The sequence below is a fragment of the Vidua macroura genome, chromosome 1 (assembly GCF_024509145.1).
Source record: "Vidua macroura isolate BioBank_ID:100142 chromosome 1, ASM2450914v1, whole genome shotgun sequence".
Lineage (NCBI taxonomy): Eukaryota > Metazoa > Chordata > Aves > Passeriformes > Viduidae > Vidua > Vidua macroura.
In genome coordinates this window covers 35,501,714-35,515,865 of record NC_071571.1, presented here as the reverse complement: position 1 = coordinate 35,515,865, position 14,152 = coordinate 35,501,714, and the positions used below count along the sequence as shown (strand labels likewise).

The following is a 14,152-nucleotide window of genomic DNA, read 5'->3' as shown; positions in this document are numbered from 1 at the left end:
AATTATGACAGGAGAATTGTTTGCTTAGAAAAGGCATATTTGTGTTTAGATGGTTGCAGTTAATGCAATTAATTAGAGAACTGTAGTACTAATGCATACTTCTTAAATTTATATGTAGACTTTAGGCCCTTCTTTTCTCTAACCAATACAAGTTTTAGTCAGTGCAAACTCCATAAATAATAAGCTTTCCTGCTTTGTTCACTTATTAAAATGCGTTAAGAATATTTTACATAAAGTGTGAAGATGAATAAAGAAACAGGAATTCTGTTCTTTTATGATTTATTGTGATTTCTTAAAGAAACCAATAGGATGTGCTGTTAAGTAGCCCAGAAGAAAGTTGAAATGTGGATATTTGTAAACATATGATTTTTGGTTAATGATTTAAATCCTAATTTAATATTATCTGACCACCCTGAATTCTGCAGCTACCTGTATTGTTGCAGCCATTCTCTACAGTTTCCTACATCAGCTGCATTCCCCAGACCAGCCCTTTTTACCATGACCAATTCTGAAGGCTGGCAGATAATTAAACCTCCATCTGCCAATCCTAGTCCCTCTCTTTGTGCTGATGCTTGAAGGAAAGGATGTAGCTGGTTTATACTTCTATTTAAAAAGCAAATCATTCACTGTTCAATTTGCTTCAGCCTGGTAGCCAGCTGATAGAGGTTATGGACAGAGTTGAAATTCAGCCTCTGACCTAAGGAAAAAGTTCTGCATTTTGTTAGCAAGTGTATGTAGGCATTAGGTGTCACAGGCAAATTGAGCTTCTAAAATAACTCTTAATTTGCCTTGACTTGATTTTAGTTTTGTTAATACAGAACTTCAAGCTGGCTTGCCTGATGTTATTGTTCAGATGGCTTCCAGTTTTATGGTTAAAGCATAGAATGTTTGGCTTAACAGTGGACTTGTTGAGTGATAGTGGGCTGAGATTGCATGGTTTTGGGGCCTTGTCTTCCCTGCCTACACAATAACTTGCTGCAAGCTATGAAAGTGTTTACATGCATGAGTTTGTAATGTTAAGTAAGTGCTTAAGGACTTCTGTTGTTTAGGGGTGTTGAGGGTTCAACATCTTCCAGGTTTGAACTCTGAAGGCCTGTCAGGGAAGAACAGCTTCATTCTCAGTGGAGTGATTTGGTCCTCAAGCCAAAGCGCTCAGTGTCACTGCTCTCACACTACTGTGTCCAGTAGTTCACATCCGTGGAGAGTGATTGTGGAAGAGTACAAAATCTTAATTGCCTGCTCACTCACTTGGATGCCAGTGTCACACGCTTTAGACAGCTGTAAATGACTCTACAAAATTGAAGACAGTAGAGAGCCTTGAACCAATTATATTTCCTTTTACATTCACTGCCCGTTTCTCTGCATTCTCTTATCTGTCAATTTTGACTGCCTAGGGAAGCGGAAGAGACGTGGTGAAGCAGGAAAAAAACAAGTACCAGAAAGGGAAATTACATCAGTTTGATGTTTCATGTAGCTTTAAATGTTGCTGAGTTTGGCTGAGAGTATGGAAGCAGCTTCTCCCATAGTGTGTGGGTGCAACAAATATTTGTATTGCCAAGTGTGACGAAGAGAGTGGGTGTTGCACAGATTTCAGATAACTATGGCCTGCATAGAGACCACCTGTATCTGAACTGCAAGTTCATGTCATTTCACAAACAGCTGGGGACTAAAAATATGTAACAGTATGAAGAAAAAAGACATACTGTTAATTTTTTAATTAACCTTTCTCATTACACTGCTGATAATGATTAAATTATAATTTTCCCCCCTGAGGACTGTCAGGTGTCTTGTCATCTCAAGGCAGTCTCTGTATATAACAATTAAATCTTGGGCAGAAGTTAGGACTGCTTAAGCTAAGATCAGATGAGTATTTATTTCTGTTGTAAGATTTTAGGAGTAAAAATAGTCCAGCCACAGTAGTAGGGTCACTAGTAACATCATTTATGCTGTGGAGTGCAAATCCATCCCTTTGGTGGTATGGTGCTCATGGGGAGCCAAGAGTCATGAAAAACTCTGTACCTTGGTGTGGGGCCCATCCTTGGGCTTCCTGGGCACTCCCAAGTGCAGAGCACCTGAAACTGCAGCTCTTTTCTCACTGCAGGTGTTTCAGCACAGATGGCTCCAACACTCTGCACTTCATCTGTCCATTGTCTGGCAGATACCGAGTGTGTTTTGCACCTTCCTTTTTTTGTTCTCTGAATAGAACAGAAATGAAATTATTGCTTTAGTGCCTACAGTAATGCCAATTCCCTCTATACAGAGACAGAACTGAATGCTTGAATTAGTTTTTAGTCAGTGTTGCACCTTTCCACGTCAGTTTTATGGTTTAAAAGTAATACTGTTGATTTGTGCTTTGAGGACTTAGTTTTATAGCTCTGCCTCCCCAAAGGTAAGAAGAAGCTATGTCAGCTGCAGCAGATGATGGGTATCAGGAACACCATGCTGCTGCTGTCAATGAAATTTGCAGTGCCTGAATTTGTTCAACAGTAAAATGGAAAAGGTAATGAGGTGCATTAGAATTCATGGAAGTTACCTGTTAGTGTTATTTTTATCCTATTTTGCCATTTTGCCTATTTTGCCTATTTTGTCCTGTAGTTTCAAAATATTCCTAGTGAATTTGCAATGGCATTGTACATTAAGGTGACTTTTAAAGTCACTTTGGTAGCTTTCTGTTTAATCTGGTATCTCTGGCTTTGTTATCTTGGCTATGTAATCATTTGTGGTAAATATGGAAATAGGAGTCATTCCTGCTGTAGGACGTTTGAAGAAACACATCCCTATCATATATGGAAGCTGTACATGTTGAAAACCAAGGATTAACCACTGAAAGTGTTAGGGAAAATATGGAATTAAGGGACAGATTTTTTAAAAAGTCAACAATGCAATTGTTTGCAGTGCAAAAGGCATCACGTTCAATTAATGTCAGTGAAATAAATGTAGGAGTGTTTAACTCTTTAGAGGCACTGAGCATGAAGGTAGTGTACCAAGCTGCTAAAAAACTCTGCCATTGCTCTCATTAAATTTAATATAATAAATTTAAATATTTCTGTAGCATCTAATGGCATGGTATACACTAAGCAGTTGTTTGGAAAGTGGTTTGAAAATCATATAGAATAGAGTCAGATAAAAGAATAACAACTTCAACACTCATGAATACTTTCTTTCCCCCTCTAAATTTCAGTGGACTTAACTAAAAAGCAGTTGTCTGTCCTATTGTGTGTGATGAGTTCTGAGATATGTGGGTTTCTTGAGGAAGAAATCTTGAAGAATCTTGTATCAGTTGTGTGAAGAAAACTCTTTGAGCCCAGGTTTTTGCAGATTTTTTTTTTCTGAATTTGGGGAAGGCCCCAAGCGTGGAGCGTAGGTGTGGCCTGCTGTTCACACTCATGCTTGAGAAGAGAAGATTCACACTGATTTACACTTAGAATCTCAGGAAAGGGAATAAAAGCTGGTACCTGAGAAGTGTGAACGCGTGACGGTGGGTCTTTGCTAATGGAAGGAACGGGGGAAGGTCCATGTATTTGGGAGATTCTGGCTAACCAAGATGAGGAGAGTAATTATTCCCCCAAGGAATAGTAATCAGTAGTTCATTGTGTCTGCAGTAACCTTTTTCTCCTTGGCCTTTTACTTCCACACTCACTGGTTTTTCTCTTTAACAATCTCTGTCCAAGTATCTTCGGTGCATTCTTGTTTTGGACAGCTTGTGGCTGTTGCAGGTTATCTGTTTCCTGCAGAGAAATTGCTAAGTCAGCCCCTGAACAAAATTACAACAAAACCATAGCACAAAGCATCTTTAAGTTGTTCCCAGCAACCTGTAGTGTGATACCCCTGTCTGGTATCTTAAAGTTTCGAAATTCAGTGTCAGTTAAAATGTCTTTATGTCCCTTTCTAAGTACTCAGTGCTGGAAAGCAACCTCCATTCTCTTTTACCAGGAAAGGTACATGGTCTGGGCTCATAAACTGTCTGCTTATAATAGTTTTGACATGTTTGAAGATGCTAAAGCATCTTGATACCATGATAGAGAAGTAGGGGATATAAATGATAGTCTAAAGAATTTCTCTCCATTGTTCCAACTGTGTCTGAGGATATACCATCTACAGGTTTTGCCTTCAGTCAGTAAAGCAACCAACAGGGAAACATTGCTCTGCAGAAGTAGACTAAGTAGTTTAATTTAATCATATATTTTTTAGAGTTTCTAAATGTTCTAAATTTCTGTTCTCACCTCAAACAGCTTTGCAGCTGTTTTCCCTTTCTGCACAATAATGAGGTGTCAGGTGTTGTAGAGATTCACTTGATAAGATGATTCTAATTCTATTTCTGTAATTCCTGTGTCTGTTAGTCCTTACAAATTCAAATTATCATCAGCTGGGTAACAAGAATTCTGTTTATCTGCAAAGGAATATGACAGACTGAGTTCAAAAGTTTAATAGTAAACAAAGATTTTTACAGTTTCCTGGTTTTGCTGGTATTTCACTTTGGTGAAAGTAAGTACTTTGCATCAATACAATATATTTTTATTTTGAATAAAAATGTGTATGTGTGTGTGTCTATTTGTTTTTCACGTAGGATTTAAGCTTGAAGATGGGAATTGTTTGAATTTACCTTCATGAGCATTAGGGATCTAACAGGTTTGTGTTCAAATGTAGTGTGTATTGTTGCTCTCAGCAGGCTGATTCCAACTTAATGAAAAGATATATTTATTCCATGCCCAAGAGTCAACAGATACCTTCCTTTAGCTCAAAGGACAATGGTTTGAGTTTTGAAGGCTTGTTATCTGTTAGAAGTTCAAAGAAATACATATTTCCTCACAAAAACTTTTAACAGTGACCCGAAATAAATGTCCTTTCATCTGTATTCTGAAAATTATAAACACTGCACATTAAAGATGCCTGTGTATCAATATATGCCCAAACTCTTCTCAAGAAACTTTATATACTGTCATTAAATAGAGTTTATAAATTTTACTAACAAATAATAAGTGATAAGATTTCCTATAGTAAAGTGATAAGATTTCCTATAGTAAAGAAAACATTTAGATAATAACATTAAGACAGTGTCACATGGGTTAGACTTGAGGCTCTTAGGATGCAATATGTCTGCTTTTATTTTTTATAAAAAATGGTGTGTTTTTTGGCTGGGCATCACAAAACCTACGGTTTTTCAGTTGTTGCATTCGTGGTTTTCAGATACTCTAGTTTTGCTGGACATTTAACCTGAAATTGTAGAGATACCAGCAGCTCATGTTAATCACTTTGGTGTGGTTTTATTGTTTTTGTAATGTAGACCAGTTTGTTATGAATGTACAGTTCTATTTGAATGATAGAGCTGCTCCTGTGTAGTGAAAAATCTTAAAACTGTGCTTACATTCTTAATGAAATAGTAATTTTGGAATGTCTGTGCAGTTTACAAGTGTGTTTTGGCTTGCTGAGCTCATGGGCATAGGGAACTTCAGGAAGATTAGGATCAAATGTTGGCTTCCTCAGTTCCTTCTTGTATCTGAAAGGGATTGGAAATCCAGTTTGTAACAGACACCAAGTTGTCAGCTTTAATAGTTACTGTGTAAGTTACTGGTTCTCCACAGCTGGTTATGGTTTTTCTACCATGAAATGGTGCTTAACACCAAACAGCTGTGCAGGAAATGACAACCTAGTGAAACAACAATTGTAACATATTTTTGTCCAGCGAACTTCCAATTTATTCAATATATAATCGTCTTGTTTAGTGGCACTAGAAGTCCTGTTTAGGTTTCAGGATGACACTTTTTGGAAGTCTGTGGTCCTGAGCCCTTTCCATATTGGTAAAATTTGAGGGTACTCTCTGCCCCCACCCCATCAGGTCTGTGAATGCTGTTCCTCTGCTCAGCATCAGGTAGACTGAAATTCCATCTCAGCTCTTTGCCATGCTATGATTAAGGTTGTCCATGGTGAGCACTGAGGGTACTTACAGTGGCAGAAGAACCCTTCTTCAGGAAAATTGCTAATGATAAACAAACAATGTATAACAAAGAAAAGCAAATGAAAGCCCAGGTGTGTAAGTTGCAGTGAAATTTTCTGGCAATCTCCATGGCCAACCAGTGGTTGTCCTCTCCTGGAGTGGGAGGCAAGAGACTGCCCTTCCTCACTGCAGGGAAAGTGCTAGTGTTGTTCACACTGTCCCTTGTGTTCCCTCTCAGGTATCCCTAAATGTGTTACAGTGAGTACAGGGTGTTGTAGTGAGTCTGGATGTAGCAGCTTCTCCCGTTCATCCTGGCTTCCAGGAAGGGTACAGCATTAGTGTATCCAGGTATGCTTCTTTCAGGGCTGGACCTTTTTTTAATTAACCCAGTGATTTTTTTCATCAGAGGAATAAAGGCAATGCAAAACACCCAAATGTTTGCAGGAGTGAAGGGAAGAAGATTCAATTTTCCAACTTAGGAGGAGGAAAAGAAATAGAAGAACTTGATGACTGTGCATCCAGAAGAAAAGGAAGATCTTTAGAACTGCTGGAGCTTACATATTTTTTTGACTAAACTGATCTCAGCATTTCTCTTTCTCTTCTGCTTTTTGTTGAGAAATATTTTATGATGGGAAAGTGAAAATCAACTTTACATAAAACCATTGCTTTAATTTAAAATATTTTATATATTGGACTCCCAGTAACATCCTGTGCTATAAAACTGGTAAGAGACTCCTGGGTATGGATTATTGGGTTATTTCTCACAATTTACATCAGTGCTTTTTCAGAAGAGAGCAGAGGAATGCAAGTGCACAGAATTGTGCTTTTTGGACTTTTTCTCTTGCTTCTGGGATCTTGATAGATGTACATTTAGTGAGGGTCCTATTTCATAGTTTCTAGTGAAAGTGGTCCTAAAAGTAGTCCCATTAAATTAATAAAACTGAAATGATATTAATTTTTGTTAGTACAGAATTTGCCTGTACCTATAATTATCTACTTCTCTATGGCTATACTAATAATATTTAAAGAGTTTAATGAGAGACTTTTATGATATTTATGACATACTTTGTGATACATGTATGAAATGCATTGTTTATTGCATAGAGACTGGAAACAATTCCTTGCCCACCTAGCTTTGCTCAGAATACTATTTTTGTGGTCTGTGACATCCACAGGTATTTATTATTTTCACATGAAAAGCTATGGCACTTGTTCTGTTTGTTTGTTTAACAGGCTTTTAAAGTTTTCCTAAAAAAAAAAGTTTTAAAGTTTTCCTAAAAGGATGAAAACTACCGGTATAAACAAAGACTTGCTTTTAACATATATAGACATAATTTTCTTGAAAGCATGGAAAAATACTTCTTGGAAATAAAGAGTCCTTCTATTGGAAGATTTTAACTAAGGATTTTATGGCCTTTAGTAGGATCTCTTAAGTGTGTTCTCTAAAATAATGTTCATAACAGAGTCCAATCATATTTGATGTCATTTCTTTCATGAGCCCTAGTGCAGAAATAGCCCCCAAACTGTTACAGAAGGAATTAATTGTTTCAAATTAAATATTTCCAAGCAGCAAGTGTATTTTAAAGTAAGTACTTCTTAAAGGACTTAAACAGGACATTTTTAAGCAGCTGCAGTAATAATCACTAGTTTTATGGCTATAATTTATATCTCAGATAACCCTTACTCCTTTCAAAGAGGTTGGAAGCAGGTTCTCAAAAAATTGCACAAAATCAGAGCTCAGGGAGCTATTCAGGGGGAGGAGAGGAATTAGGAGAGGGCAGTTCACACCAGCTTCTCTCTTCCTTATACCTGTCTATAAACTTTACCAATGGAGGTTGAAAAGGATTTATTTTTTCAGGTAGTCAGGGGATTTAAACATTAAAATACAGGCTTTCTCATTCTTTCAGAGTAATTAGAATAGCGAATTTTCATGTGGGTCATAGCAGTGCCAAATGGGTGGGCACATAAAAGAGCATGACACATACTTAATTTCCAGAATTTGATATATTGACTTTGAATTTGAGCTGTAGCATTTTACAGTCTCTGGGAGGGGAGTGGCTTCCTCAGCTGGGCTGGAAGGGGGCTTCTGTCCAAGAAGTGAAGTAGTGGAGATGTTTGTTCCTTGCATTTGTAGAGTTTTGCAGTTGTCCCCCTAAAATGGGATTGGTTGTCTAAAAAGAGCTTGGTTCCTTGCTGCCTTTGCTGGTACCACACTTCTGATTTGTAGTTATGCAACAGCCAAAGCAGTGGAGAGTTGTATTTGCTCCACTTGATGTTGTATGGACTTGACTTTGCAATATCAAGTGGCAGTTTTGATAGTTTATTGATTGCTTGAGCATGAGAGAGCCCTAGTTTGTATTATTTCTGTCTAGAACATGGCTAGATAACATCAGGGCTACTTTTCCTGTTAGTCATATTCAGATTAAAAAAAAAAAAAAAAAAAAAAGTAGGTCTGGTTGTTAAGTACACTAGCAGGGAGGCTTTCTGAAGTTTATTTTTATGTTCTCGAGTTCATCTGTGGCAGAAAATCTGCACAGGATGGATTTTCTTATGTAGGACTTTAGAACAGCAAAAATGGTTGTCTGCAGTACACATGTTGTTCCTCTCAACATGAATTTTTATTTTCTTGACAGAGTTGTTCTTGGTGCTTAAATTAATTTATGTGTGCCTGTTGCAGAGGAGTAGTTCTGGAATACTGTTAGTTCCCCAATAATGACCTGTGTAAATTCTATAAAGATGTTTGGAGAATTTTCATGAACACTAACTTTTTTTTAAAACACAATTTTAACACTTTGTTGAAATTGTTGTCCAGAAGTAGAGAATGGAACAACAGGTTGTAAGACGAACCTAGAAAAGAGGGAAAAAAACAAATAGGGAGAGGTCTTCAGTGTTACCAAACAACGCACAGTCTGCTACCACCTGTTCAGGTATAAGTGAGATAAGAGAAATGAATTGAGAGTGTAGCCTGTGTGAAAGTGGGAGAATCAAATATAGCAAATGTCTGCAGTATTGCCTAGGAAACACTGCCAGTTTGCAGTCAGCAGCCCACGCATCGCATGGCTCCAGGGAACTGTAAGTGTCTTGGGAAAGCCCCTGGGACCATCTGTAGTTGAAGCTACGTGTCACACAGTCCCAGTCCCCAGAACAGGCCTTTTGTACAGGCTTGCTTTTGCAAGCATGGCAAGCCTGCCAAGCCCCTGTTTTGCTGCTTCCTCAACACTCTCAGTTCAAACTTCTCTACTTTTCTTCCTGTCTTCTGGGTACCCAGGCATCAAACAACTGCTGGCCAGGATTAGTTCTTCACTTGGAACTAGAGCTTTTGATTCTGTGGGAAGTGTTAGATAACTGCTTTGTTACTAATCCCAAGAATGACAGGCTAGCTTTTATTTTTAATGTTCTTCCATGTGTTCTTCTGAAAAACTGAGAAAGCAAGTGATTGTCTAGACATCCTCTATTGATCAGGTGTATCAGTTTCCTTTCATGGGAGTCTGGAGGAGATGAAAACTGCCTTCAGTAGCACTGCCTGCAGACTGATTCTGAAGATCATTTAGTATAACTTCCAAACAGTCCCTTGGCATATTTTGTCCAATACCTTATTTCCACAGTGCCTATTTGTTCAGCAAATGCATATGGCAGATGCCATTTGCTTTGAATTATTTTAGGAGTTAGTCTCTTCTGAAAGAGAGGGGGACTTCAGGCACAACTTTACATTTCTCAAAAACAAAACATAAGGTAAGACTGAAGGTTTAACTGTTTTGATTAGCCCCTGATTTTAGATGTTGTCTTGGAAGAGTTCTAGATGAAGAGAAGGGGTTTCTTTTAATTGCTGTCTGAACTGCATCTTATATCACACTGCCCTGTGGAGCGCAGAGCATCTGTCAGACCAGTGCATTGGAACCTTCTTTTTGTATATCCTCAGTTATAGCACCCGTGCATCTCCTTGGTGTTGGCCCTAGATGCCAGGCTGCCAAAGTGTTTCTTGGACAGAAAAAGAAATCTGGAAGTCCCTGAAGCATCCCACCATCTGCAGTCATTGGTGTGATCTGCTCCCCTAGCATGGGGGTCGGATACTGTAGCTGCCACTTGGTCAGAACTGTATTGAGCTCAGTGGGGGGAATGTATGGGAACCGAAGTTTTGTCTGAAGTTTAGCTCTCCAGGAGAAATACTTATAAATGGGATATCTGGGTATCCAGTTGTAACAACAGAAATTGATCCTTCTTTTCTGTCTGCCTCTTCAGGTCTTCAAAAGGTGATGTCAATAGTGAAGGATACGTCTTGAAGGTAGAATGCTGCTCCTCTTTAAACCACCTTTCAGAGAAAAAGGAGATCCCTGATTTTATTAAGAAAGTGAGTAAAAGGAAAAGGGGAGGAACCCCCAAAGCAGAGTATGCTGCTATTTGCACTATAATTACTGTTTCTAGTTCTGTCAGCTTGGCAGTGGGGATATATATCACTTGGACCAGCTGAAATACTGCACTAGAATTTGGTGTTTTGTAATTTTAAATATCTGAACAGCAGTTACACTTCTTGAGAGAAACAAGTTTGAGCCTGTTATTCCTGTTGGAGAGTGCTTTACCTAAAAGGCCTTTTACCTGCAGATTATTTAAGTTTTGTTTCAATATCACATGGTGTTTGATAGAGTTGGTACTGGTAACCTAAGTACTTTTGTGAACTAGAAGAGTGTTGCTTTCAATTAAGTATTAAGTATATACTAGGGAATTTGAAGAGAACACTGCAATTCTTTATCTATTGCCTTCTTTTTAAAATTATTTTGACACTATAATATTCTGCCAGACCGGAAATTAGCAGGTTATGTCCATTTTAGTGAAAACAGATTCACATTGTGCTTGTTTTAAATTCTGCAGAATCTGTTGTGTTCTGTTACATGTTATATAAACTAGCATTGAATAGTGTATTTATTTAGCCACAGGGTGTGAGTAGGCATGCTCCACTAGCTTTAGTCCATTTGCAGTGATAATTGTTAGGAAAAATTTTAGATTAAACTACAGCACAGGCTTTATTAGCTTGATGGGTACTCAGCATGACAGACTACACTGATCTTCAATCTTTCATTTTTACTGTGAATTGTAAAAACTGGACTAAAAATAATGCAGCTGTAACTATCTGATACTTAAATATATATAGATTTTGGTGTCAGAACAAACTGAAGTTTTTTGAACACATAATAACATTCAAAAATGTGAGCCCAAATTTTCTTTCAGGTCGAACTGTGTTATTACACTATTATTCTGATGTTATCTTGGATTATTTCAATATATTCACACTTAGGAAAAACTGGTGTTGTTATTGTGTACCAGTTTCAACATGTTTGATTTTGTTCTTCAGTTCTTGGAGTCAGAGTAGAAATGTAGGCATAACTGTCACAACTGGTAGCAAAATTGTGCATCACTGATACAGAAAATGTCTTTGCATTTGTAACTTCAGAAAGAGTATGGATAACATGAAAACAAAATGACAATCCAGGAGTCATCTTATTTCCATAAATATCCAATTCTGAGACTCTTTAGAATGCTTTTCTAGACATGGAAATTTTTCTGTTGATAGAAGCCATTTGATTATGGGGTTATGAAGATCCCTTTTTGAAAGATAATAATTTAAATTTTAATAGCTAGAATGTATATTTACTGTTACTCTGTAGGTTGACTATGTCGCTCATCCTCAGATGTTATTTGATGTAGAGAAATTTGAAGTTCTTTGAAGCTGTTGCTGTCAAGTGCTTGCTGTGTCACTGTATCTGATTATACACATTGTGAAAGTCTCAACACTTTTATGTAAATCTAACTCGGGATACAAGACTTGTTTGGGAGTAGGAAATAATTGTCATATTAACTAATTTGTCTGAGCAACAAAAATATCCATTGCTTTTAAGGGCATATAAACCAGATGTTTATAAACAGGATAAATGGAAAAATAAAGGATGTTCTTCAAACAAAGTAGTAACAAAAAGCTGTTAGAGAAGACAATTCCTTTCTTTAAAAAATGAACAGCCTTATAATTCTTCTCAAACTGTGGAATACAATTGAAGTTAACAGAATGTTTTAATTGAATAGGGAAATCCTTTATCTTTTCATAAGCTTTACATAACAGAGTCGTTTACCACAGTTTTAGCATCTTAGTATATTGCAAATTACTGTATTTAAAAAACCACAAACCAAATACAATAGCCATATTTTCAAAACAGAATAAGAAGTCAAAAATTTCTCCCTGAGCTTACTAAAAAATTCCTATACACCAATACAATTAATTTTATTAATTTATTATTTATTATTTATTTATTTATTATTTATTAATTTTATTAATTTTATTGTGCACTGCTGAGCAAGTATGGCTTACCTTGAGTTTGGACAAGGATGCAATTTTAATAACTTTTCTGAATTGACTTTTTGTTGCTTTGAAATTGTACATAATATTGAATATTAACTGCTTCCTTCTGCAAACACAATACAATTTTACAATAGGTAATATGTGTTTTTCTTCTATAACTTTATAGAAATGTATAACAAGCAGGTTATTTCACCTGGAGAATGCTTCTTGCTCACCAAAACAAAGTGCCTCAGTATTATGTTGACTATAAAACATTTAGGAAATGCCAAAGAAGACTCTCCGGTCAAACCTTTGTTCTGTTGCTGAGATCTTTCTGTGCTGCTGGACTTTGTACCAGTTCTCCACTCTCTCCACTGCTTTTCTGCCACAGTTTCTGGCTAAGGCAAGACAGGGAATAGTTAAATATTGGGGACATGATGTTGCATAAAATACACTCTTCCTATACTTTAAAATCATGTCGACATCACCACACTGAGCTTGTTCTTTGATACCCATGCAGATCTAGCATGACTTAACCTGTCCTAAAGAGCTCAAACAGTCCCATGGTGTCTTCGATACATAATTTGTGGGCAATGAAAGAAGTAACTAAATTGTTGTGAATATATTTTACTGCTGTATTGGTATTAACACTGTCTTTTGCTCTCAGGCTAAACAGAGATTAAAGATTTGCTCACCTGCTTTTTAATAAGCAAAGCTAACTTTTGAACTTTGATCACTGGGACTCAGATCATTCTGAAATTGCTGAAAGTAGAGATGTTACTTCTAAGGTACCATATTATGTCTCATGTCAAATAGGGTAGCTTTTAATTACTTCCTTAGTTGCTTTTTGTTTCTGTGTATCCTGTTATAATTTCTTCATCTGAGAGTGCTCTCTGGAGTCTATGGAGACAAGTAAGGGAAGGAGGAGGAGCTAAGCTGACATCCCAAGTAAAGATTTATTTTGGACACACAATCATATATGAATGCCAGATATATTTCTCATGACCTCTGTTTTCTGTATCAATCTGATACATGTCTAGAATCTATAATCTGGTACATGTCTAGGACCATAACAGGCAGAAGGTTTTACTCTTATGCTCACATTTTTGCCATGTTGGTGACAGGTTAAGAAATGGAGGATTCTGTCTGTACCATGTCTCCCCAGTTTTGACTTCTTAAAATTTAGGGAACACATTTTTGGATCCTTGGTTGTCCCCTTAATAATGCACCATCAGAGGGAATTCTTGTACGGTATCTTTTTTTCAGTGTGACACCATTGCAAGATTCACATTTCTTGTCCCTGTGGAAGTAGGAAGCATGATAAGCATAGAAGAGCATGGTTTAAAAATGGTGCAGCTTAACTGAAATCCAAATGCAGGCATCTTTCTTTTGTGTTTTTGGCTAGATATGGATGTCTCCCTGCTGGTCTGTTCTTACTTGCTTCAGAAATGAGTCTAATTTTCTTCCAGGAAACCTAAGGGCAGTACAGATGAGTAATTGGTTCTGCATTTTCAGAAGTGGACTGGTTCCACTTGTATCAGGACTGCCATTGTGAAACACCTTTGTAATGCTTATTGTGCCATGAAATCTGCTGGATGAGACAGTGTGTGTCAAGTCTGCTCATTGCTGTTCCCTCTCTTGTGTCTTGGTCAACTTCAGTGAGTACAAATCATTACCCTCACTGGCTCCAAAGCTGCCAATAACGTGTCACTCCCTTAACTGATCCTCAGAACAACTTCTGTAGTCCAAAGCACCCCACAAATAATCTTGGCTCCTGCAGATACAGTGACTTTGCCTAAGTTTCTTGACATTTATTTTATTGCCTAGTAATAGCATTGCTGGGCCATGGAAGCGATGGTACCTCTCAGACATAAGTGAATAGGACTCCAAGG

General features: G+C 37.3%; 1 protein-coding gene across 2 annotated transcripts in view; it reads left to right on the top strand.

Annotated features, from left to right (window-relative positions):
• RFTN1 (raftlin, lipid raft linker 1) overlaps positions 1 to 14,152 on the top strand; it is a 96,316-nt gene that overhangs the window by 40,777 nt on the left and 41,387 nt on the right. For both annotated transcript variants that reach the window (XM_053993310.1, XM_053993303.1), the window contains one exon: positions 10,175 to 10,283. In XM_053993310.1, coding sequence (XP_053849285.1) covers positions 10,175 to 10,283 — 109 coding nt within the window. The remainder of the gene's footprint in view (positions 1 to 10,174; positions 10,284 to 14,152) is intronic.